General features: G+C 39.5%; 1 protein-coding gene across 3 annotated transcripts in view; it reads right to left on the reverse strand.

Annotated features, from left to right (window-relative positions):
- Nucleotides 1-21957, reverse strand: part of CA10 (carbonic anhydrase 10) — an 821067-nt gene extending 799110 nt beyond the window's left edge. For 2 of the 3 annotated variants that reach the window (XM_043902703.1, XM_043902704.1), the window contains exon 1: nucleotides 21327-21842. In XM_043902703.1, the coding sequence (XP_043758638.1) occupies nucleotides 21327-21387 (61 nt within the window). In that variant the 5' untranslated portion in view covers nucleotides 21388-21842. Of the gene's footprint in view, nucleotides 1-21326 lie in introns of all 3 variants that reach the window. The other variant, XM_043902702.1, reaches the window with a different exon arrangement.
- Between the last annotated feature and the right edge of the window lie 5924 nt (nucleotides 21958-27881).

The raw sequence follows: 27881 nt of genomic DNA on the forward strand, positions 1-27881 counted from the left end.
GATTCTTTACCAACCAAGCTATGAGGGAAGCCCATGAAAAGTGGGGGTCCAAAAGAAAGCAGGAGTAGCAATGCTCATATCAGACAAAATGACTTTGAAATAATGACTGTGATAAGAGAAAAAGAAGGACATGACATAATGATCAAAGGATCAATCCAAGAAGAAGATACAACAATTATAAATACTGATGCACCCAACATAAGAGCACTGAACATAAGAGCATGACATAATGATCAAAGGATCAATCCAAGAAGAAGATGTAACCATTATAAATATTTATACATCCAACATAAGAGCACCTCAATATGTAAGGCAAATTCTAACAAGTATGAAAGGGGACATTAACAGTAACACAATAATAGTGGGACACACGAATACCCAACTCACACCTATGGATAGATCGACCAAACAGAAAACTAGCAAGGAAATACAAGCTTTAAATGACTCAATGGACCAATTAGACCTAACTGATACCTATAGGGCATTTCACTCAAAAACACTGGAATTCACCTTTTTTTTTAAGTGCACTTGGGACATTCTCCAGGATAGATCACATCCTAGGCCATAAATGTAGCCTTGGTAAATTTTAAAATGTTGAAACCATTTCAAGCATCTTTTCTGATCACAATGCAGAGAGATTAGATGTCATCTAGAGGGAAAAAAAAAACTATTAAAAATACAAACATATGGAGGCTACACAACACGTTCCTGAATAACCAACAGATCATGGAAGAAATTAAAAAGGAAATAAAAATATGCATAGAAACTAATAAAAATGAAAACACAACAACCCAAAACCTAGGGAATTCAGTAAAAGCAGTGCTAAAAGGAAGATTCACACCAAACAAGCCTACCTCAAGACAAAAGAGAAACATCAAATAACAACCTAACTTTACATCTAAATCAACTAGAAAAAGAAGAAAATAGGAAACACAAAGTTAGTAGAAAGAAGGAAATCATAAAAATGAGAGCAGAAATAAATGAAAAGGAAACTAAGGAGACTATAGCAAAATTCAACAAGTTAAAAGTTGGCTCTTTGAGAAGATAAATAAAATAGACAAACCATTATCAGGCTCATCAAGAAAAAAAGTGATAAGAATCAAGTCAATAAAATTAGAAATAAAAATAGAGAAATCACAATACCCAACACAGACCGCCCAAAGACCATAAGAGACTACTATGAGCACTTATATGCAAATAAACTGGAAAACATGGAAGAAATGGACAAATTCTTAGAAAAGTATAACCTTCCATAAATGAACCAGGAAGAAAGAAAATCTTAACAGATACATCACAAGCATAGAAATCAAAGCTGTAATAAAAAATCTTCCAACAAACAAAATCTCAGGTCCAAATGGCTTCACAGGTGAATTATACCAAAAATTTAGAGAAGAGCTAACACCTATCCTACTCAAACTCTTTCAGAAAACTGAAAAGGAAGGTAAACACTCAAACACATTCTATGAGACTAACATATTCCTAATACCAAAATCAGACAAAGATGCCACACACGAAAAAAGAAAACTACAGGCCAATATCACTGATAAACATAGATGCAAAAATCTGCAACAAAATTCTAGCAACAGAATCCAAAAACATATTAAAAAGATCATGCACCATGACCAAGTGGGCTTTATCCCAAGGATGGAAGGATTCTTCAACATTCACAATCAATCAATGTGATACCATATTAACAGATTGAAAAATAAAAAACATATGAATATCTCAATAAAGGCAGAGAAAGCCTTTGACAAAATTCAACACCCAGATCTGATAAAAATATTCGAGAAAGCAGGCATAAAAGAAATATACCTCATCATAATGAAAGCCATATCCAACAAACCCACAGCAAATATTATCCTTAATGGTGAAAAACTGAAAGCATTTCCTCTAAAATCAGGAACAAGAAAGTGATGCCCACTCTCAGCAACACTATTCAACATAGTTTTGGAAGTCCTAGTTACAGCAATCAGAGAAGAAAAAGAAATAAAAGGAATCCAGATTGGAAAAGAAGTAAAACTCTCACTTGACCTGATCCTCTACATAGACCCTAAAGATACCACCAGAAAATTACTAGAGCTAATCAATGAATATAGTAAATTTGCAGTATACAAAATTAACACACAGAAATCCCTTGTATTCTTATACACTAACAATGAGAACACAGGAAGAGAAAGTAAGGAAACAATCCCATTCATTCTTTTCCAACGAAAAGAATAAAATACTTAGGAATAAATTTACATAGAGAAACAAAAGACCTATATATAGAAAACTATAAAACACTGATGAAAGAAATCAAAGATGACATAAATAGATGGAGAAATATACCATGTTTGTGGATTGGAAGAATTAATATAGTGAAAATGAGTATACTACCTAAACAATCTATAGATTCAACACAATCCCTATCAAGCTACCAACATGTATTTTTCACAGAACTAGAACAAATAATTTCAAATTTTATATATAAACACAAAAAGCCTTGAATAGCCAAAGCAATTTTGAGAAAGAATGGAACTGGAGGAATCAACCTTCTTGACTTCAGACTATACAGTCGTCAAGACGGTATGGTACTGGCACAAACACAGAAATACAGATCAATGGAACAAAATAGGAAGCCCAGCAATAAATCCACACACCTATGGACACCTTATCTTTGACAAAGGAGACTAAAATATACAATGGAGAAAAGACAGTATCTTTAATAGTGGTGCTGGGAAAACTGATCAACAACCTCTAAAAGAATGAAACTAGAACACTTTATAACACCATACACAAAAATAAGCTCAAAATGGATTAAAGATCTAAATGTAGTATCAGAAACTATGAAACTCTTAGAGGAAAACATAGGCAGAACACCCTCTGACATAAATTACACCAAGATCCTCTATGACCCACTTCCCAGAGAAATTTAAATAAAGAGAAAAATAAACAAATGGGACCTAAGTAAACTTAAAAGCTTTTGCATAATGAAGGAAACTATGAGCAATGTGAAAAGGCAGCCTTCAGAATGGTAAAAATAATAGCAAATGAAGCAACTGACAAATAATTAATCTCAAAAATATACAAACAGCTCATACAGCTCAATACCAGAAAAATAAATGACCCAATTAAAAAATGGGTCAAAGAACTAAACAGACATTTCTCCAAAGAAGACATACAGATGGCTAACAAACACATGAAAGGATGCTCAATATCACTCATTATCAGAGAAATGCAAATCAAAACCACAATGAGGTACCATCTCATGCCGGTCAGAATGGCTGCCACCAAAGAGTGTACTAACAATAAATGCTGAAGAGGGTGTGGAGAAAAGGGAACCCTCTTACACTGTTGGTGGGAATGCAAACTAGAACAGCCATTACGGAGAACAGTGTGGAGATTCCTTAAAAAACTGGAAATAGAACTGCCATATGACCCAGCAATCCCACTGCTGGGCAAACACACAGAGGAAACCAGAATTGAAAGAGACACGTGTACTCCAATGTTCCTCGCAGCACTGTTTATAATAGCTAGGACATGGAAGCAATCTAGATGTTCATTGGCAGACAAATGGATAAGGAAGTTGTGGTAAATATACACAATGGAATATTCAGTTCAGTTCAGTTCAGTCGCTCAGTCGTGTCTTACTATTTGTGACCCCATGAACCGAAGCACGACAGGCCTCCCTGTCCATGACCAACTCCCGGAGTCCACCCAAATTCATGTCCAGCGAGTCAGTGATGCCATCCAGCCATGTCATCTTCTGTCGTCCCCTTCTCCTCCTGCCCCCAATCCCTCCCAGCATCAGGGTCTTTTCCAATGAGTCAACTCTTCGCATGAGGTGGTCAAAGAAGTACTGGAGTTTCAGCTTCAACATCAGTCCTTCCAGTGAACACCCAGGACTGATCTCCTTTAGGATGGACTGGTTGGATCTCCTTGCAGTCCAAGGGACTCTCAAGAGCCTTCTCCAACACCAAGTTCAAAAGCATCAATTTTTACTCAGGTATAAAAAAGAACACATTTGACTCAGTTCCAATGAAGTGGATGAAACTGAAGCCTATTACACAGAGTGAAGTAAGCCAGAGAAAGAAATGCCAATACAGTATATTAATGCAAATATATGGAATTTAGAAAGACAGTAATGACAACCCTATATGCAAGATTGCAAAAGAGACACAGATGTAAAGAAGAGACTTTTGGATTACCTGGGAGAATGTGAAGGTGGGACGATATAAGAGGATAATATTGAAACATGTATATTACCATATGTACAATAGATTACTAGTGCAAGTTTGATGCATGAAGCAGGGCACTCAAAGCTGGTGCTCTGGGATAACCCAGAGGGATGCGGTGGGGAAAGATGTGGGAGGGGATTCAGGATGGTGGAACATATGTACACCAATGGCTGATTCATGTTGACGTGTGGCAACAACCACAATAATACTGGGAAGTCATTAGCCTCCAATTAAAATAAAGTAATTTTTAAAAAAGGATACTCTACCCAGCAAGGCTCTCATTCAAATTCAACAGAGAAATTAAAGGTTTATAGACAAACCAAAATTAAGAGAATTCAACACCACCTGACAAGCTTTGCGACAAACGCTAAAGTCACTTCTCTAAGCAGAAAAGGCTACTAGTAGAAACAAGAAAATTAGGAATGGAAAAGCTCACCAGCAAAGGCAAACATTCTAAAAGGTAGAAAATCATCTGCATGCAAATATATCAAAACCAGCAATTGTGAGGAGAGCACCAATATAAGATATTGGATATGCATTGAAAATTAAAAGACCAGCAACTTAAAACAATATTGTTCACATATGGACTGATAAATCAAAACATCATGGTAACCGCAAATTGAAAATCTACAATTGATACACACAAGAAACAGAAAATGAAATCTGAACACAACACGTAAGTTAGTCATCAAATCACAAGAAAAGAGAATGAAAGAAGGGAAGAAAAAAGACCTACAAAAACAAAGCCAAAACAATTAAGAAAATGGCAAAAAGAGCATACATATTTATAATTACCTTAAGTGTAAGTGGATTAAATGTTCCAACTGAAAGATGCAGACTGGATGAATATATACAAAGACAAGACCAGTGTATATGCTGCCTACAAGAGACCTACTTCAGGTCTAGAGACACATACAGACTGAAAGTGAAGTAAGTCAGACTGAGAAAAACAAATATTACATGATTGTTCATATATGAAATTTTAAAAAAAAATATACAGAAGAAATCATTTGCAAAACAGAAAGAGACTCAGAGATTTAGAGGATGAATTTATGGGTACCAGGGAGGAAGGGTGGGAGGAGGGACACATTGGGAGTTTGGGATTTATACACTACTATACTCAAAATAGATAACCAAGAGGTACCTCCTGTATAGCACTGGGAACTCTGCTCTATATTCTATAATAACCTAAATAGGAAAAGAATTTGAAAAAGAATAGATACATGCATGTGTATAACTGAATAACTTTGTTGTACACCCAAAACCAATACAACATTGTTAATCAAGTATGTTCCAATATAAAATAAAAATTAAAAAATAAAATTGAGCCAATCTTTCATTGAGGAAAATGGTCTCACTGAAGAAAAGCCTTAACGGTTTGCATTAGAGGTTGCAGACGTTTTCTGTAAAGGGCCACATAGCAAATACTTTAGGCATTTCAGGCAATACACACTCTGTTGCAACTGCTCAACTCTGTTGGCTATGGTATAAAAGCAGCCACAGACAATGCACAAATGAATGAGCATGGTTATGCTCCAAGAAAACTTTGCTTACAAAATTAGATGGTGGGCCAGATTTGGCCTACTGACTACTGTTTGATGAGCCCTGTCCTGAACTGGGACTAGGTAGGCTGGGAAAGAAAAAATGAAACTTAGATCAACAGATATTACTTGGAATATCTACAGATAATCTCATAACAATCATTACAGATTAGAGAGTAAAACCCAGCCAATCGCTAGAATTAGGAACAAGATATACAAGCAGACCAGATGAAACTAGATACAATGAGTTTTCCATTTGAAACTGATGAGGAAGCAAATTCAGTGACAAGCAGCACTAGAATCAATAAAAGCCAATGGGGTGTAGAGAACCAAGAGACCACTGTTAACTGGACTGATCACAACAGCATTCACAGAAAAGGAGACTTCTTGTGAGATGGGTATGTTTAAAGTGAGTGAAAATCAGGTAGAGAAACACAACAAAGAACAAAGTCATGGGCAAGTATGCATAAAATGTATGCATAAAATAGTGAGCTAGCAGACTGGAGCAAAGTTGGAAGGGGTTCATGGAGTATCACACGTCCAATTTTAACAGTGTGAACTCTTTTGTAGAGTTAGTGGGAGGTATTGAGGATCTCTGAGCTCCTAGTACAAGGTTCCCTTCAAAGCAAGCAACTCAAAGAATCTTCTTCCTTTAGAAAGACAGTGAGACTAGCTGCATCTTACATATTATGAATGTCATGTTACTGAGTCACACTTATTAAGCCATTGTTATGTGATAACATAACAATGATATGTTATAAACTGATAGTAATAAGCTAAGTGCTTTACTATCTACTTATAAAGTCACAAAGGTGGTTATTTTTATCCCAATTTTACAGGTTAGAAAATTGAGATGCAGAAGAATTTAACTTACACAAAGCCATCCAGCTTAGAAGAAGCAGAGTATGGATTTAAATGTAAGTCTGTCTGTAAGCTTTTAATTATTCTCCTAAACGGCTTCTCAGTGTATTTAAACATATTGTATTTCAAACAAAATATTTTAAAAATCTCATTTTTAAACCATCTCTTCAGAATGTTTCTCCTACTCAAAATCCCCAACACCATATTACCTTCCTCATCTTTTTGTTTTCCTACTAAACATTTTTTTTCCAAAAGCAACAGATTCAAATGAAAAAGGTAGAAATTTAAATCCTATTCAAATTTCAGCCAATCTGAGCTCACTAATTTAACATAAGTTTGTGATTTTTAAATCAATGTCATATCTATCCATCTCACTACATAATTATTTTCACATTGTTTTTGTTTACATTTTAGGTGTACCTTGCTTCAGTGCACACAAACAATATATTTATCTCACATGACTTTTTACTGAAGTATAGCAGTTTACTTTTTACTCAAGTATACAATTTCAAATAAGTAAAAATGCTTACAAATAAAACCTAAAGAGTAATAAACTGTTAAAAACAGTTGCATTCAATTTATGTGATTTCAGATGATCTGTTTCATTTCTCATTCTCCAAATTAATTAAAATTGAATTATTTTAAATTCAATCATGTTAAAAATGTTCTCTTAAAAAAAATTACGAAATAACACATTGGAATCTACTCTACTAAACAAATAGTCAAGCAGTTTCCCAATGCAAAAGTGACTACATGAAGGTGCCATGATTCTTGCTTGGTTATATGTACTTACAGTTATTAAGACCCATTAATTCACTGGGATCTAATATCAGGGTAGCTGGGTTGGGCCTATCTTTGGCTTCTCTAAATTCAATCAACTTAAGAGAAATAAGCTAGAGGCTTAGTGGATTAGTCAAAACAGGCCATTAATCTCTGCATTCTCAATTGTAATCCAGCCTCTACCAAAGTGATTGGGGAAAAAAATCCCAGAAAAAATCCAAACACTCAAAAACGCTCCAAAGCCAGCTCCCTAGAGACTGGCACACTTGGGTCATAGTTTGCTTGCTTTTACTTAACATCATTATAGCATTTGTCATCTGTCCTATTTCTTTTTTGTATTTTCTTTTATGCCTTTTGTTTAAATTCTCAGAACAGTACATTTGAAAAGGAACCATGTTGCAATCCGACAAATGGTCTAGCATTTAATTATTATTTTAAAAATCATTCTCTTATGTGAATAGGAACATAAATTAAAATGATCTTTTCATGTTGAAAATCTATTGAAAAAACTACCATGTGTGTATTAATGCCTGTAAGAAGCTGGCAAGACAAAATAAGGAAAAGAAAAGACAGCAAGGAGATTCTAGTAAAAACAAATGAGTGACAGTTTTAGAACATATAAATATTATATATTTTATCATAAATGGATTGGATCATAATGCCTCATATCTTTATTGCTCTGGTGAAAAAACATATAAATAGAAACTATGAGCACATTTTTGAATCAGGATTTTGTTTACTTCATTGTTGTGAAGGTTGAGTATTTACTGAGTCACATGAGACCATATGCTTATATTAGAAGCCTTGATAAGTCTAAGCTCTAGTTGTAAAATGAAAATGCATCATTAATTTTTTTTTAATTATTAAAGAAAAGTGTCGGCTAGACTCAGTAAATTATCTCTGAAGATAATTTTATGAAAAAGTCATGATGGTCTTCTTTCTTATAATCTCTAAAATATTCCCCAAACATCCTAGCTTCCCCTAGAGAATCAGATTCAACCAACCTTAACTGAATATGTGTTATGGCCAGGCATTGAGCTAAACACTTTCACATGAATTGGCTCATTTAACCCTCATGTTTTACATGATATACCAAATTCCTTTCTAATTTTGCCCAACATATCTTTCTTCTTTTAGCTTCAGCTACAACAATACAAAACCCACCATTTATCAAGTACACATGTCAAGCACTATGCTGCATTTTAAAATTTGTCTCCCTTAACTCCAAAGACAGCTGTTATTATCTCCAGTTAACAAAAAAGGACACTAAGGATTAGTTATGAAAGGCTGCTGCTGCGAACCATGTGTCATGCTGGGATTCGTGACCTCTGGAGGAGAGGATTTCGATCCGGGATCAGAGATGAGGCGTCATCACTTGGAGCTTTTTGTGCAGCAAAGTTTTATTAAAGTATAATAGAGATGGGGAAAGCTTCTGACATAGACATCAGAAGGGGACAGAAACAGTGCTTCCTTGCTAGATTTTAGCAAGGTGTTTTACGTCTGTTAGAAAGCTATTAATCAGATAAGACACCTCAAGGCTGAAGAAGTTTCACTAGGCTCCTCTCTCACAATATGCACTTTCGAGATAGGATGGCACGAGGTGTGTTATCCCACAGCAATAAAATAATTGACAAGAATACTGGCTTGTTGAGCCGTTATCAGTCCAAAGTTTGAGAAAAGAAAAATGTTAGTCTTAGGTGGTACTATTTTGAAGAAAGACAAATTCCAAAGCAAATACATAGTTTCATTAACGTAAGAAAAACGCACTGGTTAACTCAAGGCAGAACCACGGGTGGTCAACACAATTAAATAAGCCTCTTTTAATTTTGTGTAGAGAAGGAAAAAAAAAAAAATCTGTCACTTAACAGTTTATTTCCTCCTGCTGCTTGGGGACCTCTGGCCTTCCTGCCTGTTACGCTCTCAGTTAGAGATTTTAAGATATTTCTTAATGTCACACGATGGGCAACAGCAGAGTTGAGATAAAATTCTTAAGACTTTAATATATAGGACCCTCCCCCAAGGTTTTCAGTAAATGCTTTTATGAAGCAGTCAATGACAACCCCTTAACTCTTTCTCAGGTCCTTACTAGAGAGGTACAAGGTCAGCAATCTACAAATACAGTTTGGGTTAGTTTTTTATTATATCTTATCCTTACACTTGCCCATCTCAAAAGTCACTTCCCACTTTTCTGCTTATCTACAACCTCCAAAATTCTTCCTATAATTTAATTTTGCTGCCGTGATATTTCAAAAACTAGAAAAATTTAGCATCAACAGCAAACTTTGATAATTTTCTTAAAAGTTTCATAACAGTAAAAAATTTCCAACTTAGAAAGGGACCTAGAAATTACCCAGTTCAGTATCCTTGTTTAAAAGAAAACTGGTATTCAGACAATTAAAACTACTTCTTTCACAACACAACACAGTGGAAAAACAAATACTAAACAAAGCATGTCCTAATTCCATCCCAATAATCTTTTTTGAAAATCAACTGAGTCATTCTTCCCAATAATTTATTAAAACGTGCTCTAGGAACAATAATCAAGAAGGCTCAAATCTCTGGACTCAGAAAAGATATTTGCTTGTCCTTAACCCTGGTTTCCTGTCTGATCAGACATTAAGCAAAAATATCATCTTGAATGCCATGGCTATTCACAGTTTTTGCGTAATACTTTCTGGGGATGGACCATTATCAAAATCACCTGTCAAAAAAGAAACAAGAGGCTCAAAATGGAGTTATTTATGCTAAGGCTCCTGTCACCAAATTAAGACTTAATACCTAACCTAACTGCAGTTACAGCCTCTCCTAGAAATATTATCTTAACCAGTCACTTTGGAATTTCCTGTGTGATCAGTCGCTCAGTCGTGTCTGACTCTTTGTGACCCTATGGGTTGTAGCCCACCAGGCTCCTCTGTCCATGGGATTCTCCAGGCAAGAATACTGGAGTGGGCTGCCATTTCCTTCTCCACTGGAATTTCCTAGTCAGCACTAATGAGGTAACCTGCCAGGTAGATTCCTGCTGTCCTCCAAAGGAAGGTAACCTTTCCTGAAACAATCAAGTCTTTGCAACTAACTTCCTTGTTCCAACTTCTGCCTATAGTATGGTAAAAACACGAAAAAACTTTGTATTCTTTTACCCCATAATCACAATACTGGGATTATTTATGGAAATAGTTCAATAGAAATAAATATCTATAGACACAAAAACATATGCCCAGAATGTTAAAACTAGAAACAACATAGGTGCTCAAATATAGGGAAAAGATCAATATAAACAATGCTATTTTAGATGAATAAATTATTACAAAACTATTACAAAGAAAATCATAAATGTTAAAGTGGCAAATGTTAGCCAGCTGTTCACCAAATGTTTCTCTTTATTCCTGGACCCAAGACTAGCCTGCAATTTCCAGTTTCTTTTGCATTAAGATACTGTCATGTGACTGACCAGACATGAGGTATACAGTTTTCCTGTCAGGCTCATAAACACTTCTCTCATGATCCTCCTCCTCAATCTTTTTCAAATTATGAATGTTGATGCCGGGAACAACACTGGAAGCCATGTCTTGAAGACTGCAGAGACTATCAGCCTTGAGACTCCCAAGTCACTACACAAACAGGATTTCTTCTCTTTTATCTTCTCCCTCTACACCAAGGCCCTATTGTCTCTCTCTCTCTCTCTCTCTCTCTCTCTCTCTCTCTCACACACACACACACACACACACACACACACACAGACACCAGTTAGATAATTAACATGAGCAGGAGGTGAGCTTATGCCGTATTATGTTTCTGAGATTGCTGGGCTTACTGAACACAAAACCCTGAATTTCCTGAACTAACACAACTAGAATAGCAACACAGGGGAATACTTAAGATATAATGCAGTTTTTGTTTGTTTCTTTGTTTTTGTTTTTTAAGTACAAAGCTTTAAGGGAAAAATTTATAACTGCAAACTTTGGGAAATTAAAAATTTAGCCTATGAAGAAACAGTTTGTTTTCCTAAATTTTGTTTGATACTAGTGTTGTATCATACATAGCATTAAAATTACCTCAATGACTTCTAGTATCATTCATGTTTGTAACACTAAAACACTTGCACAAACAGTCCCTTGCTCATAAGGAGCAATGATCAAGAAGAAGCATTTCAACTGGACACACAATTAGCCTAAACAGCAAATGCATAAATAAAACTCTGATTTTTAATTTGTTCAACATATTTTACTTTAGATATGGCACATACCGAGCTCAGTAACTTATGCACTATTTTAACTGCACAGGACGCTCATTTAGCCAGGCTTCCCTGGTGGCTCAGACAGCAGAACATCCACCTGCAAAGTGGGAGACCTGGGTTTGATCCTTGGGTTGGGAAGATCCCCTGGAGGAAGGCCTGGCAACCCACTCCAGTATTCTTGCCTGCAGAATTCCCATGGACAGAGGAGCCTGGCAGGCTACAGTCAATGTGGTCACAAAGAGTTGGACACGACTGACTGACTGACTAAGCATGCACTCATTTAGCCACTACAACACAGAACTTCAAAGACACAAACTAAAACCACAAAGAACGTCTTCACCAAAGTGGAAAACGGGGAAGGACCCTGTTAGAGATAACACAAAATAATGACTTTACTACTTCATATTTCATTCTGTAAGATGCAAGTTACTTAGAGCTGGTATCATTACTGTGTATTGCAAGACAGTATTTTTATTCAGACTCAGGCCACACAACAGACATTTATTATTCATAGATGCCTCTTTCTAACTCTCAGTATAAGTTTAATATATCTACCACAAGATCAACAGTAGGGGCCTTTTTATGACTGTTATCCAAAAGTCTACAAGCAATAAATGCTGGAAAGGGTATGGAGAAAACGGAACCCTCTTACACTGTTGGTGGGAATGCAAACTAGTACAGCCACTATGGAGAACAGTGTGGAGATTCCTTAAAAAACTGGAATAGAACTGCCATATGACCCAGCAATCCCACTCCTGGGCATACACCCCAAGGAAACTAGATTTGAAAGAGACACGTGCACCCCAATGTTCATCGCAGCACTGTTTATAATAGCCAGGACATGGAAGCAACCTAGATGCCCATCAGCAGACGAATGGATAAGGAAGCTATGGTACATATACACAATGGAATATTACTCAGCCATTAAAAAGAATTCATTTGAACCAGTTCTAATGAGATGGATGAAACTGGAGCCCATTATACAGAGTGAAGTAAGCCAGAAAGATAAAGACCAATACAGTATACTAACACATATATACGGAATTTAAAAAGATGGCAACAATAACCCTATATGCAAAACAGAAAAGAGACACAGATGTACAGAACAGACTTTTGGACTCTGTGGGAGAAGGCGAGGGTGGGATGTTCTGAGAGAATGGCATTGAAACAAGTAAACTATCAAGGGTGAAACAGATCACCAGCCCAGGTTGGATGCATGAGACAAGTGCTCAGGGCTGGTGCACTGGGAAGACCCAGAGGGATGGGATGGGGAGGGAGGTGAGAGGGGGGATCGGGATGGGGAACACATGTGGATCCATGGCTGATTCATGTCAATATATGGCAAAAATCACTACAATATTGTAAAGTAATTAGCCTCCAACTAATAAAAAAAAAAAAAAAAAACAGTAGGGGCCTTTTTTTCTATATCCTCCTCCTATTTTTTCTATAATCAAATTAACAAGCAAACAAATAACAAACCGTCCAACTGATCATTTCCTCATAGTTATGAACAGCAACTAGGAAATCATAGGCAGAATGATCAGCCAAGAACAGCAAATCCATTATGTTCTTTCAATTTCTAGGCTCCTGGCTCCCCTCCAGGGTTAAGAACCACTGGGCATCACAATTCTGTTACAAAAGGCCACGGGGGAAGTAAAGTTTTCTGACAGAAGATCGAAAACACCTTAGAAACCAGTTTCCTGTATTGCTCTGCGTGAAGACTAAAGAATGGATAGGCTTTTCACCTAAAGCACTCTACTTCATTGCTAACAGTGAGCCTTCTCAAGTGCTGGCTTCTCCCAAGCTGGGACCAAGTGAGAAAACAACCATATCTTTAGCAATCTTTAGTAGTTTGGGCTTCCCAGTCAGTAAAGAACCCACCTGCAATGCAAGAGATCTGGATTCAATCCCTGGGTTGGAAAGATCCCCTGGAGAAGGGAACACTGCCCACTCCAGTATCATGGCCTGGAGAATTCCATGCACTGTATGGTCCATGGGGTCACAAAGAGCCGGACACGACTGAGCGACCTTCACTTCACTTTAACAGGAACAGAGAAGCATGGAGAAAGAACAACAATGTACCCATGGATCCTTAGTTCAAGTCTAATATACTGGTGTCTCAGAACACAAAGGCGCAAAAAGACATTTTAAACAACAGCTAAGTGTCCCAACTAACACTGGTGTCTTTAATGCAGATAAGAGTTGAGTCTGAGAAGGAAATAAAAAACTATTCAATAAGTTGCTCCCTGAAAAAAGTTGCAGTTCTGACTGCATACAGTTAAGAAGCAAGAGGGCAGCTAACAGAGGTGTCTTCTTCATTTTCCCTCACTCTTAACCTCCATACAAGATCTCAATCTTGTTCCCCAGTGTCCTGTGAAGCAAGGAAAGTTGTTCTAAATCAATCCTTGTTATTCATTTATGTACCAATTCAAACATTCATTATTGAGTATCTACTAAAATGCCAAGCCCCAGGTTGAGCAAAGGGGAAAAATGTGCATCATCAAATATACATTATACGAGGGCAAAGCTGTTTAGCTTACTATATTTTTGTCTGGCCCAGTGCCTCACTCATAGGAGGCATTTATTAGCATTTGTGAGATTAATGAACCAACACATTAAATTCCTTCAGGGTGGGAGAAAATCCTCCCACAGACATGTACCTATATTTGTCCTTTTTAAGAATCCTATGAGGTATTTATATTATTCTAATATCATGGAGGAGGAATGCCCTGTATTCACTCAATAAGTCTGCCATCAAAATTGTTTGTCTTGAGGGTGAAAGCTTGCTTGTGTTTATGGCAGGAGGAGGGAGCAGCAAAAGAGGAATATGTTGACTCATATCCTTCAGTTAACATGTTTATTCCAACTCCGGCATTCTTGTCAAATGTGTTGTGAAGCCAGCAGGATTTGGATCTGGAAAATTCACCTGAAAGTCACAGGCTTCATTTCCTATTCTCAGCCCCTTCAGCCTCTGGGCATGAAGTATTAGACGAAGTTAAAGATTAATTCTCCATTTACTATGAAAAAGACCCCACCTCTCCCAGATCAGGAGGAAAAGGCATTTGTAGGCTTTCTCCTTTACAACCACTGAAGATCTTTCCACTTCTATCCTGAAGGCACCTTAATGCAAATGAAATCAAACCCAAATACTGGCTACCTCATTACCAGCTCAATCTTGCTTTTATCTTGAAGGCAATCCCAGACCATTTCTTAGCATTCACAGCTCCCCACACCACCTTCACATGCGAGAAGTCTTTTAGTCTTGCTTAAGATTACACAAGATGAAAACAAAAAAGTAACAGGAAAGATTCAATTGTCAAAGGGAATAAAATGAAGTTGCCACACTGCAAAATCTAGGGTTAGCCAATAGCGTCCTGGCTCTTTTTCCTAGGGTAGAAATATATGAATACAAACTAAGTGAGGAGATAAATTCTGTAGTCTAAATCTGAGATATCAAAAAAGCTTCTGGGAAGCTACATGGAACTAGAGACAATACTGGAAAATAATTCCTGATTTCGTAAAAACAGAGCATAGCTGGACTAAAGCCAAAAGCTTTAACCCTGACAGGTCTATTGCTAAAGAAGAGAAAGGTATAAACTAGACCTACATTCCTGAGGACTTACCCTCCTTTAAAAGTTGCTCTCCTTGCACAGAGAGGCACAAGGGTAATTTCTACTACTATTATATGTAAAGCATTATTATTATTAGAATCAGATTTCCTAAATCCTCTTCTATCTCAGCCTCATTCATCATACTTCACCCTCTACTTATTGCCATACTTACCTCTTCACAGTCCCCTGAATTCATCATGTCTTATCTGATTACCCCGTCTTTGCTAATGTTGTTTCCTATGATGATTCCTCCCCTATCACACTCCTGGTCAATCAGTAAAAATCTTCCAAGTCAACTCTTAAGCTTCCTTTAAGACTCACCACTAATTCCTTTCTGGCACTACTTACTCTCCTTCCTCTCTCTCTCCCCCAAATCTTAACCAAGTTCAATCCATTGAATCCATGTAAAGATCCAAAAGAGAAAATAAAATCACCAAGAAATTAAATATATTAGGGCACTCCATATTCTCTCAATTCAACAGCTCCCTAAGTGGACTCCTCCCAACTTCTGAGTATCTCCTGAAGTGAATCTTTTTCCATTTGAGACATTCTCCACTGTATCTCTTACTCATTCCTATTTGTCTCCTTTTGATGATATAGTTCCCTCTAACTTTTCTATCCAAACCTCTAACACCTATTTAATATTCTCTTTTGCCTTCAAGTCTGACCTTCTCACATAGACAGCATTTATGTGCTCTAGCAAATAATTAGGAATTATTCATATTGCTTTATATCACAATACATTTTGTGCATTATGACACTGCTTGCATAAGTATTCTTCATATTTTTTATATCACTCTACATTATATGTGTATATCTCTACTTTTATAACTCTATTTTAAGCATAATATGGTAAAGACACAGATACTTTACATTGGTATAACACAAAGAACATTCAAGATCACCCTTTGATGTTTCCCTCAACAATTCTTTGAAATAGGCAAAGAAGACAGAACTTTTCATTTCACAAATGAAGAAACAGAGGCTCTAAGAGGCTAAGAGAATTGCCAAAAGTCATATAGGTAATTAAGGCAGAGTTTGATTGCAGGGTGGGTCTTCAAACTCCCATATTCTTTATAATATGGCCTGCTACCATATACATTTGTGGGCCTAGATCTCTTCCCGACCTACACCTCAGGCTTAAATATATAATGCTTAGTTAAGGTGAAAAGTTGGAATAGTAAGTGTGACTGTCTAGGATGGCAATGAAACTCCCTCTTCCCACCCAATAAAATGTTTTTTGACATTGATAATTCTTCACCCTCCCCCAACACACCAAGGATGTATTACTTAGGAAATCTCTCATCTCACTGCCAAGAGAGTCGCATCTACGGTATCTGCCATTCATTTATGGTATCTGTGACTATAAGACATCACATGGGAAACTGAATTTAAAGAAAATGTATTGCCAAGGTCATCAGATTCTTTATTCTTTATCTTTTTCATATTTAATGGGATTTTCTATTACAAATCATATTGATGGCATATACAGTTTGCCATTTTGGAAACACTTTAAAGTTGAGTCTATGTTGAGCTATAATTTAGAAGCAGAAAGAGGAAAAAAAATGCTGTTGCTCCCCTGGGAATAAGCACTGCATTGCTCCCAGTGATTTCCAAGCCTCATCTCAATATTGGGCTCACACGGATAAAGTGGGTCACACTCATAACTATGTATCAAAGCCCAATGTTACCAGTCTTATTTATATGAGAAAGAAAATTAAGAGACATTTCAAGCCAACACCTCACTGAAAGTAGGATTTGTACTCAATATTACAAAATGCAGTAGCTAATGTTTGTTTTTAGAGTTTTATTGTTGTTGTTTGCTTTTAAACAGCTTAAGGGATGAAGGTAAAGATTCTATTTATTCCTCACAAACCCATGCAAAGTTTGTAGGCAAAATTATATTATTGCAAATTTAATATGCCTGAGACACTGTGCTAAGTGAAAATCATTGACCATATTATCTAATTTAATCTATATGACAAACATGGGATATATACCACTATCCCTTTCTACATATTCACATTGATGTGAAACCATTTAACTTTCAGATTAGGGGAGAATGTATGAAATATTCATTTCTTTCAGATATTGCTGATCATAAGACACTGGAGGCAAATGGGTAACAGTTTGTCACTCTGTTTGAATGACAGAGTCATGTGCAACACAAACACTATCTTAATTCTAGATATAGACTGCGATCGCCCTAAAATTCCAGTTTGAAACTCTCTAAGCCTTACCTCCATTTAACACGATTTACTCATTCAATTGGAGATATCAAAATAAAAAAAAAAAAAATAATGAAAACTTTAAAAGAAATCTTATACCAAAACATGAATGATATATTGAATTTTGACTCAGAACTGTGTGTGAATCCTTCAAGCTGAACTTCTGTGGGCTTTGGTTGCCTCATTTATAAAATCACCCTATAAATTTTGATACTAGATGAGTTAAAATATGTGCAGTATTGCATAATACATGTGAAAGTATCACATAATTCTAATTACTATTGCAGTTATTATGAATAAACTGACAAGGAACTAAAGTTATATATAGTTATATATAGAAAAGTAGGATGTTCAACATGAATTAAATCAGACAGCTCTCTTTGGACCAGAAAATTCTCTCCTGATGCTGCTAAGTATTCATTCTCACTGATCTGAGCTCCATTTGTAAGAAGGGAATAGTGTTCTTGCTAGCAAGAGGAAATATTCTCTCTCTCTCTCATCTCCACAAATCTTGGCCGCCTGACATTTTCAGTAAAATGAGATGTCAGCCAAACATACAGACCCAAGAACTCCCAGATCATGACATTCCCTCTTCAGACTAGCTGTGCTGTCCTCAAGTAACCAAATTCTCTCAAATGGAAGGCACACATGCTATGTCCCGAGCAGCTAACTAAAGCTGGTTAAGCTAGCTAGCAGACCCCTCATCCCATTTACTCAGCTTCATCGTAACAAAACGATTAATGCAAAGCCATGAAACATACAAGCCCAGGTGTCTGTATTTTAAACAACATAGACTCATAGACCTAGGGAGAAAATTCCTTTGGGTGTACTTTTAATCTAGGAGCTGGGGTAGGATGAGGGTAGGAAAAGGGAAAGTGTTAGTCACCCAGTCAGGTCTGACTCTTTGCAACCCCATGGATCTAGCTTGCCAGGGTCCTCTGTCCATGGAATTCTTCAAGCAAATAAATGGAAAAAAAAAAAAGAATAACAGAGTCTCAGATAAAAGGAAGATCATACTAAATTAAATAAAAATTTTATTTTTAAAAGATAAAAAAAAAAAAAAAAAAAAGAATAACTGGTTTGGGTAGCCAGTCCCTTCTCCAGGGGATCTTTTTGACCCAGTGATGGATCAAACCCTCCTGAATTATAGACATACTCTATTGTCTGAGCCACCAGGGAAACTCCTGAGGGTAGGAACCTTTGGCAAAGGAAACACTAAGTTACAAAATTCCAGAGCATTCCTGAAAGCCAACCGAAATTCAGTCAATATACTTTCTATAGGCCAAATTTACTTCCAAAATTTCCCTTTTGCAGAATGTTTACACTGCAGACTTTTGCTGGTCTTTTCTATTCTGGTATTCCTCAGTAAGGAAGCCAACCCTACAAATGTAACAAACATAGATATAACTCAGTTACAATTAGTACCCATTTATAAAGCAGGGCAATTGATCCCCAGCTGGTAGAGAGGTGCTTTTTTAAAAACTTGTTTTCAAATTTAAGATTTAGTAGGTTCTATGAATACACGCTTACATTCTTCTCAGTAAAGCTCATTCATGATTAAATTAAGACTGCAAATCACAGAAACAGAAATGATAAAAGCCCACTAAACCCTCCCTGAGCCAATTATTTAACCTTAGTGCATTGCATTCCTCTTAGGGCTGCCAGATGGGAAACAAAGTCTCCCAAACGGTGGCAAATATGAGTCAGAAATAAATTACCAATGAGAACTGTGACATACATGGACATCACTGAATGAGCACCTCTATTCTTCTTACAGAGGGAGGAGGCCACTTTGGTTTTAGAGAAAGAATGACCTTTTAAAGTTAGGTTTATGAGTGTGTAAATAGTGAGTCCATAATGTTGTATCTCTGCCTAAATGTCTTCATAAAGAGTAAACTAATGCTGATCCTAACTAGGCATTCCAGTTAGCCTTAGGAATGCTAAGCTAATAGCAAGTTTGCTGATACTTTTATTTTCTCATTACATAACAATGATAATTTAATAAATGCATGTGAAAGGCCACATACTACACAGCAACTCTCCTGGGTTGGAAATAGTTTCTATTTATATAATTTAGCTGCTGATACACCAAATCTAGTATAGCTGTGACAAATATTTCACTAATGCCTCTTTTGGAAGCTAGGAACAGACTCATTCTCAGCTGGTTCCCTGCTGTGCTGGCCCACCCAAAGGCAGAGGAGGGGTTAGGGACAAAAGATGGGGAGGTCCAGAGCATGAGTGTTAACCTTTTGTAAATCTTAAAGGAACTCAATTTGTCTGATTTGAAAATCATTTATGATTCGAGAAAGAGGCAGGAAAAGGCTATAACTAGTGAAATAACACGGAGAAAAGAGAGAAACTTGAAAGAGATGTAGAAGAGAAAGATGTAAAATGTGGCCTTGTAAGATGCCACCCAGTCTATCCCTGGATATATGACTGGTATAAACCTTTACAGGTCACCTGGAAATGTTTCCTCATACATGTAGGATGCCTAAAAGAGTAGAGGATTGGGAGTGACCCCAGGGCACTTTTGTCTTCTAGGTATACAACATATCTCTAAAGTTTATAGAGGCAAATTTCTAACAATGATAGCCAAGCCCCAAAAAGAATGACTTAAAATAAAAGATCCCCCATTCCTGTCCTGAGTATTTGGAACTGGATCCAGAATAAGGGCCGACAAGGATTTTTTAACTTCCAGAATCAGGTCTGATTTGAAGGGTGGGGACTGGCTGAGCCTAACAAAGATAGAGAAAACATGTCCCTCCATCCTAATCCTGCTCAAATAGGCCTGCTCACAAAGGCAGGGTTTCTGTTCTCCTCTTCTGTTGATTTCATGGGAAGTTGGCTGAGTCCCCAGTTCTGCAGAGGGATGCAGACAGAGGGGAATACTGCAAACAGGCCTTACCCTTGGTACTTAAATGATAAATGTGAAAGAAATGGTGTGGACACTGTCAGTGGGAGGAGGCACTGAACTGAACGGGGAAATACTGCTTAGCCTGGAGCTTTTTCTTGTATCTCCACACCATACCCTCAACTTCCTGCACTGACAAGAACACTGGATATCAAAATCCTTCCCAACACACACACACTCACGCTCACACACAGAGCCAGGCACAAGCTCTGCCTTATTCATTTCAATGCCCTGGCTTCCCACTAGCTCCTAAATCCACACACTGGCACCAGTAGCCTGATGTCTGTAAGTCTGAGCCAGTAAGTACATCCTTACCACTGGAAATTAGGAAAACTCATGATTTAAAGGGGTATTGATGATACTGTGTTGTTTCAGATAGATTTTGCTTTTATTTGGGGGTGGTTCTGATGCATTTGGGGAAGGCATGGAGTATATCTACATCCTTTTGGTTCCTGCTGGCACTCTCCAGTCCCCAAACCCTCCTGCAGTTTCCTGAAAGTGCCTAGATATTAGGGCAGGGCTCTGCATCTATTTTTTTTTCAACCAGGAGCCATCTAGTTTGGGAACTTTGTAAGCTAGAGGAAGGCAGCAGGGGTTGCCAAGGCTCATATTTCCTTGTCAGAGTTCTCAACCAGGAAAACAGTTGAAAATCAACACCAGTCTGCCTCTTCTTTCTTATCTCTCCACCCCTACAATGTTCCAGGACTCCATACAGATATTACCTCCAATACACACACACACACACACACACACACACCTGGGTTTATAAGCTTTTTAATTCTTAAGGCTGTAAACCCACAGAGCTGAAAGGGTCTCTGCCACCATCGCTCTTCTGTCCCACGCCGCAAGGCTACTTAATTGTCTACCCACAATAAAACCCCATACATTCCAAAGACCACAACATAACCCGGACCCGCCTGTGACTCCAGCACGCGTGCCATACCTGATATGCAGACGATGAAATTGGCTTGAAGAAGAAAAAGCACCTCCCAGACTATTTCCATCCTCTGATTCTCATTCCAAGTGCATCACTCGACGTGAAAACAGGGGGGGAAGGGGGAGCCCCACAAGGAACACACACATGCACACACGCACACTTCCTAGCGAGCGCACACTCGCACTTCCACCGGATAGTCGGCCAGGGACCGTCACCCCCGAGATCAATATCGCAGTTTGAACTGTTCCAGCAAATTTCCCCTCGGGCTCGACGGATGTGCGCCCCAGACGTGCTGACACATGACCGATGTCTCGCTGCCCGGGAGGTCTCCTTGCTCACCGGTCTCTGCTCCTTGCACAGGCGGCGGAAATAGCACTAGCAGCGCCGGCAGCAGCCAGCCGAACGCACCAGCTCTGGGCTCTTCCTGCAAAAACGAGACCCCGATCGGCCTGGCTCCCCAAGAAGACATAAGACGATAGCCCCCCGCCGGGCCGTGCCGCGCAGTTCCGGGTCCCTGGCCGCTCGCAGTTTGCGGGCTAAGCCCCGGCAGTCCGCGACGAGTTGCCCTCGAAGTCCGCCCCCCTCACCGGGGCATGGTCAGAGGGTGGCTGCTCCGCGCCGCGCCGTTCTGCTCCTGCTCCCGGGTGCCAGAGGGACGCAGACACAGCATACAGAGGGACAGAAAGAGAGGCAGGGGTTACTGCCCGAGACTACCGGCCGCCTGCCGCCTCCGCAGACCCTTCCTGCCGCCCCAGTCTGCGCGCAGCGTGCCGCCTCGGAGCCCGGCTCGAGCGACCCTCCAGGGCTTGGAGCGGGGGCAGTGGGGGGTCGGCTCCCCGCTGGCCTCGCGAGCTCACGGGCTTCCCACGGCGCGCGCGCCTGCTGTCCCTCTCCTATTTTTCTGGTCTCCCCAGAACCTCCAGTTCCCTCGCTTCCATGGTCCGCGACTAGCGCCGCCGCTGCTGCCGCCGCCGCCGCGATTTTCCGCAATGCAACTGCAGGGGTCGTTATTTCCTCGTCTACGGATCCCGGCGCCTCCCGATTCCGTGGGGAGGCGGCGGGCGGGGGCGGGGGAACGGGAGAGGGGCTCGGCCAGGTGAGCAGTCTCGCCGAGCCCGAGCCCAGCGTCACCCCGGCCGCCAGCCGCTCGGGGCGGAGGCAGGAGGGCGCGGCGGGAAGGCGAGGCCTAACGCGGCCATGAGGACGGGAGCGCTGGGCTTCGGGTTTCGGGGAAGCGCGGCCGCCCAGGCCCAGCGCCGAGCCGCAGCCCCTCACTCTGCCCCGCCCTGGCGGCTGCTGTCACTACAGGATCTGGGGAGATTTTCCCTCTCCTTAAAAAGAACTTTGCGCCAGCGGCTTAGGCGCGGGGGACACGGGCGGACTCATCTTGCGAGTGCTGCGCTGCGCTGCGCTCCCTCCGCTACGGAGTATTGGGGATTTTTTTTTTTTTCTTTGCATAATTCATTCCGTTCCCTCTCTCCTGTCCCTCTCCTGCCCACCTCCTCCTGCCCCCTTTCCGCTCCGGTGCCAGAACAGTACTTACCCCAGAGTTCTCTCTGCCGGCTTCTAGACCAGGTCCTGCAAGTCCCTCACCTCCCTCCTCCTGAAACGGTGAAAACCCGTCTTTCCAAGCCCGGGTGCGGGTAGTGGCCACTGCCAAACACGCCTCTGCCTAGCTCCAGGAAGATACAGCACTATTGGAAACCCGGGCTCTAGGAGAACGAGCTTCGCTTCTTTTCTTTCGTTTATTCTGTTTTTCTTTCGGAAAGCTCAAGTGCTTTACAGGCTTTTGCTGGGCTTCAGATCACTGCCAGCAATATTCAGCAGCTTCTTCAGATTTTCCCGCACCAACCGCGCGAGCGCGCACACACACAAGCCTAGAGCTCCGCTCCTCTAGGCCTCGGGGAAGGTGGGGGCGGCAGGAGCGCCAGCAGCCGCCCAGGCGGAGGCTGTGGTAGGAGCCTCACGCTGTTCCGCAGAAGGTCCCCTCCGCGGCCAGGAAAGGACTTGGCTTCCGGTCAACAGCTCGCGGTGTAGATGCGAAGAAGTCGGAAGGAGACCCTGGGCTCGGGACTGTTTGCTTGAGAAGGCTGGCAACAAGAGGGAAAAAAAAAAAAAAGTGCAGAGTTGTATTGCCTCTATGGCTGCTATAGAGGTCTGAGAAAACCCCAGACTCACCACTTTGGGAGTACTGAAGAAGAGGACAGTGAAGGGGAAATCCCTGAAAAGATCTCGGATTGCTCTGCGTTCTTGTTCAGATTGCAAACTATGACGTTTGGAGATTTTGCACGAGCGCGGATGGACACAAAACAAAGACAGACACGTAACCCGCAAGGGTTGTTTTTGGTTGTACTTTTTATTTTGGGGGGTTTAGAAACCATTTCAGTGTGAGGTTTGGGGTTCGGTCTAATAACAGCATAAAGGATGGAGAAGAAGGGAAATGGTTACCATTCATCCGCACAGTAAAGTTAGTGAGTCTTCCAGGCAGTGTGGCTTGTGAGAGTGCCGGATTGGAACCAAAGGAGTTAGTGTGCGGCGTTCCCAGGATTCTTCAACTAACTGTTCAGGAAGAAGTGCAGCCGCCTTTTTGCAGACTGGCTGTCGGGTGCGGGGTTGGGATGGAGGGCAGGGAGAGTGAGCACTGCGAATATCATGAGCTTCCTCGGCCGGGCAGACTTTGCGAGCCACCGCTGCTTAGTTCTGCTGCCTTCAGGGATTCGAAAAAAAGAACCACAAGCAGTCGACTGCTTTTTAAGACAGACGTGTGACTGAGCTATCTGTTTTCTGAGATGAAGGCCAGGGTCTCCAGGTGGTCAGCATATTAAAAATCTAGGCCCAGATGACAGAAGTCCAGGATTCTTATGCAGAGAGCTTAGAGGCTCAGCAGGAAAGACTCTGAGATCTCGAAATATTAAAAGAATCCGAGATAGTGAGAACTAGTCATTTTAGGATACATGGGGGAGGGGGGGAGCTCCGCCCAAAAGAGATTTTTGAAGGGAGAGGGAAAGCTGTTTGCTAAAGATGAACAGGTTCCACCCTAGGGAGCTTTTGAAACCATGGACAGTGACCTACCTTCTGCACTTGGGAGTAGAATCTGCTTGCCAGCAGGAGAGCTCTCTCTGGAAACAGAACAGTGCCTGGATTTTTATACCAGGATTAATTTACTGACTGGGTTTTCCAGTGGCAGTGGTAAAGAATCCTGTCAATGCAGGAGACGCGAGAGAGACTCAGGTTGGATCCCTGGGTGGGGAGCATCCGGTGGATTAGGAAATGGCAACCCACTCTAGTATTCTTGCCTAGAAAATGCAATGGACAGAGGAGCCTGATAGAGTACATGGGATTGCCAAGAGTCAGACAGGACTGAGCACTGAGGGACTGAATACAGCGCACCCGTTTGTTTGCTAATGAATTATGCAATTATTAGCCCAGTGCCAGATATGAGTCAAGCACACTGGCAAGTCGTTGGAGTTTTGTTAATAAAAATTCATAACCCTTGTTTTCAAGATGCTTATAAACTATGTTACCTTCTATATTTTAACTTAAAAGCCAATGCCAGTAAAATAATACTTTTCTCTTTTCAGTCTGTGTAGTCACCTTCAGCCCTCTCAAAGAATATTTAATCAGCTCTCTGCCACCAAGTCTTTTTAATTAAAAATCCAAAAAACATCAATTCATAGGATAGTATTTAACTAAAACTAGTAACATGTATGTATCAATTGTTTGCTATGTAGTAGGCGTTGCCAAATCCCTTCCATGAATAATCTTCTTTTATTTATATAAATTATATATTATTTATATAAATTTATTTATATATTTATATATATATATATATAAGGGAAATACTGTTATATATACTTCTTATATATAAGGGAAATACTGTTATTATCTACATTTTACAGATGATAATAGAAAGGCCTAGAGTGGTTATTTGTCCAAGGTCTCACTAATTGATAGTGTAGAGATCAGAGTCAAGCATTTCAGATTCAGATTCTGTGCCAGACTATCTCCCCTTACTCTCTAGAAAATAAAATGGATCATCTTGTCATCTTGAGGAGGTAGAGGCCACAACTAGAAATTAAGGCATATTGAAATGTAATGGTAGATTATGCAGTTTAGAACTTAACTACTCTAGAATTGGGAGAAAGAAAAGATCACTGGAAATTGAGTAATGAAAGTTTTGTTTTGTTTTGTTTTGTTTGTTTGTCTTTTATTACTGCATCACACAGCTTTTGGAATCCTAGTTCCTAGTTCCCTGAGCAGGGATTGAACCTGGGCCCTTGGAAATGAAAGTCCCAACCACTGAACTGCCAAAGAATTTCCTCCAAGGCATTGCTAATGAAAGAATGTGAGTGCCTCCTAAGTGCCAACTCAGTTCTTGGCACTTGGAAGACAACAGTGAATTCAAAGTCCCTCAAAATTTAGTTTCCATGTTAGCATTTTCTGGAAGGAAAAAAAAACTCAATATTTTCTTGAGTTATTTCTAGGCTCAACCCATGTTTTCTAAGAAATTTTTCATCTTAATCCATAAAATAACTCAGGAAAACCACGTACTAATTTAAAAATTTCTGTCTTCACTCTTTACTTAAGTGTTTGTTTTTTAGCCCATGAAACTAGCAAAAGAAATTTTAAAAACACTATGAAGCTAGAAAATATTTATTCTTATCCATTGTTTTCATATTTTTAATTTTTTTTTTTTAACTTTTTACAGTATTGTATTGGTTTTTGCTGTAAAACAACATGAATCCACCATAATTATCCATACATCCCCTCCCTCTGGAGCCATCCAACCCATCCCTCCAGGTTGTCACAGAGTCCCAAACTGGACTCCCCGTGTTACAGGGCAGCTTCTTACCAGCTGTCCTTCTTTCACTTCTGCCCAAGTCTTGATAACTACAAAGGATCTCTCTCCACTATATCTATATTTGTCTTTTTCCTACTTTACATTTCTCCACTACAAATTCAGCACAAGTATGGTACACATACAATAGAAAGTCTTGGCTGAGTCCAAGTGTGAGAGTCAATTCCAGTTTTCCCAAAGAAAGCAAGGAACTCTTCCATTCCCTAGAAGAGAACAGTATTGAAATTCTTTGTCTTATTTTTCCGCCTTCTTTTTACTCAGCCCCACTGAAAAAGGAGTGACTCATCTGGTTGATAAAATTTTTTGAGAATTTGACATCCATCAGGGTACATTTCTCTAAGACAGATCTTCTATATATTAGAAGACAAAGTAGATCCATCTCTCTTCCCCACTGCTCTCTTGGTCAACCTATATTCAGGCAAAATAGGTTCACAATTTCAGTATGTGTTTCTGGTCTCCATGCCATATGTAATTCAAGAATAATAGTGATTATCTGGGAAGGCAGACAGGGGAGTGGAGATGGACTGGAGGGAGGTGTTACAAAGGAGTAAAAGGAAGCTTTTTAAAAGTAATGGATATATTCATTATCTTAATTGTGTTGATGGCTTATGGATACGCACATATGTCAAAAGTTGTCAAACTGTGCACTTTAAACATGTGAAGTTTATTTTATGTCAATTATATCTCAAGATTATCCATCAAAATAGATCACTAGCTTTTAAAAATAGAGGCAGGCTATAATCATAAATAATCAGAAATGGATATATTTAATAAACTGTGGCCCGACTAGGCTTAGAGAGGCTCAACTTTAGCACACTGTTGCTGATCGATGTGAAATGTTACTCAGACTTTGAGAAGCATCAAAAATTATAGGAGCTATTCTTTAATTTGGAAGTTGTCACTCAAAGAAGTAGCTCTAATGTTGTCTCTGTATCTTTATATATTTTATTAGTATTGGACTATTAAGTTACAGTGTAACTACCTTCTTGGGGACATATGATAAGCTTTCCTAGTATTAGATGGGGAGAGTTTCCTTGAAATTTGTGAAGATTGTCCAGTCAGTCATTCCTGGAGAAAAGAAATTCTTGGGGCAGAAATTAAAACTTGTTAGATGAGCTTTAGTGTGGAGCCAAGCAAGAATACTTCCATCTCACTGAGTTAGGATGAGAGACAAAGGAGTCTGTAAATTCAGGAGCATACCTAATGGTGATGGCTGGATTCTTCCACTTGGATGTGGGCTATGAGCTAGGCAAGGGGGAAGCTTTATAGTAAGGCAGGAACATACCCCAAGGGAAACCAGTAAGATTGGCATGTAATTCTGTATTTGAGAGCAATCATGTGTAGTAACCAGTTAAAAAGTATCTTTGAATATTCTTCTTTTCTACTGTACCTTCAGATGACTATTGATAACACTATAACATTGTGAGAAAATTTGTGTACCAACACTTACGCTACAATGATAAGGGGTCTTGCAGCAGATCCAAAACTGACGTAGAGGTGGTAGCAGAAGGAAACATATGTTTGTACACCAAACTGCAGAGTGTGATGGAAAGTGACACAGCAGGTAAACCGTTGGTGAAACTATATTGAGAACTATATTGAAGAAAGGATCAGATGAAGACTCGGATGATGACATGGATTGTGAGCGCTAATATCCTCAGGAGTTAGTAGGTGGGAGAGAAGAACCTCAAAAGCAGATCTAT

Source organism: Cervus elaphus, chromosome 5 (assembly GCF_910594005.1).
Source record: "Cervus elaphus chromosome 5, mCerEla1.1, whole genome shotgun sequence".
Taxonomy (NCBI): Eukaryota; Metazoa; Chordata; class Mammalia; order Artiodactyla; family Cervidae; genus Cervus; species Cervus elaphus.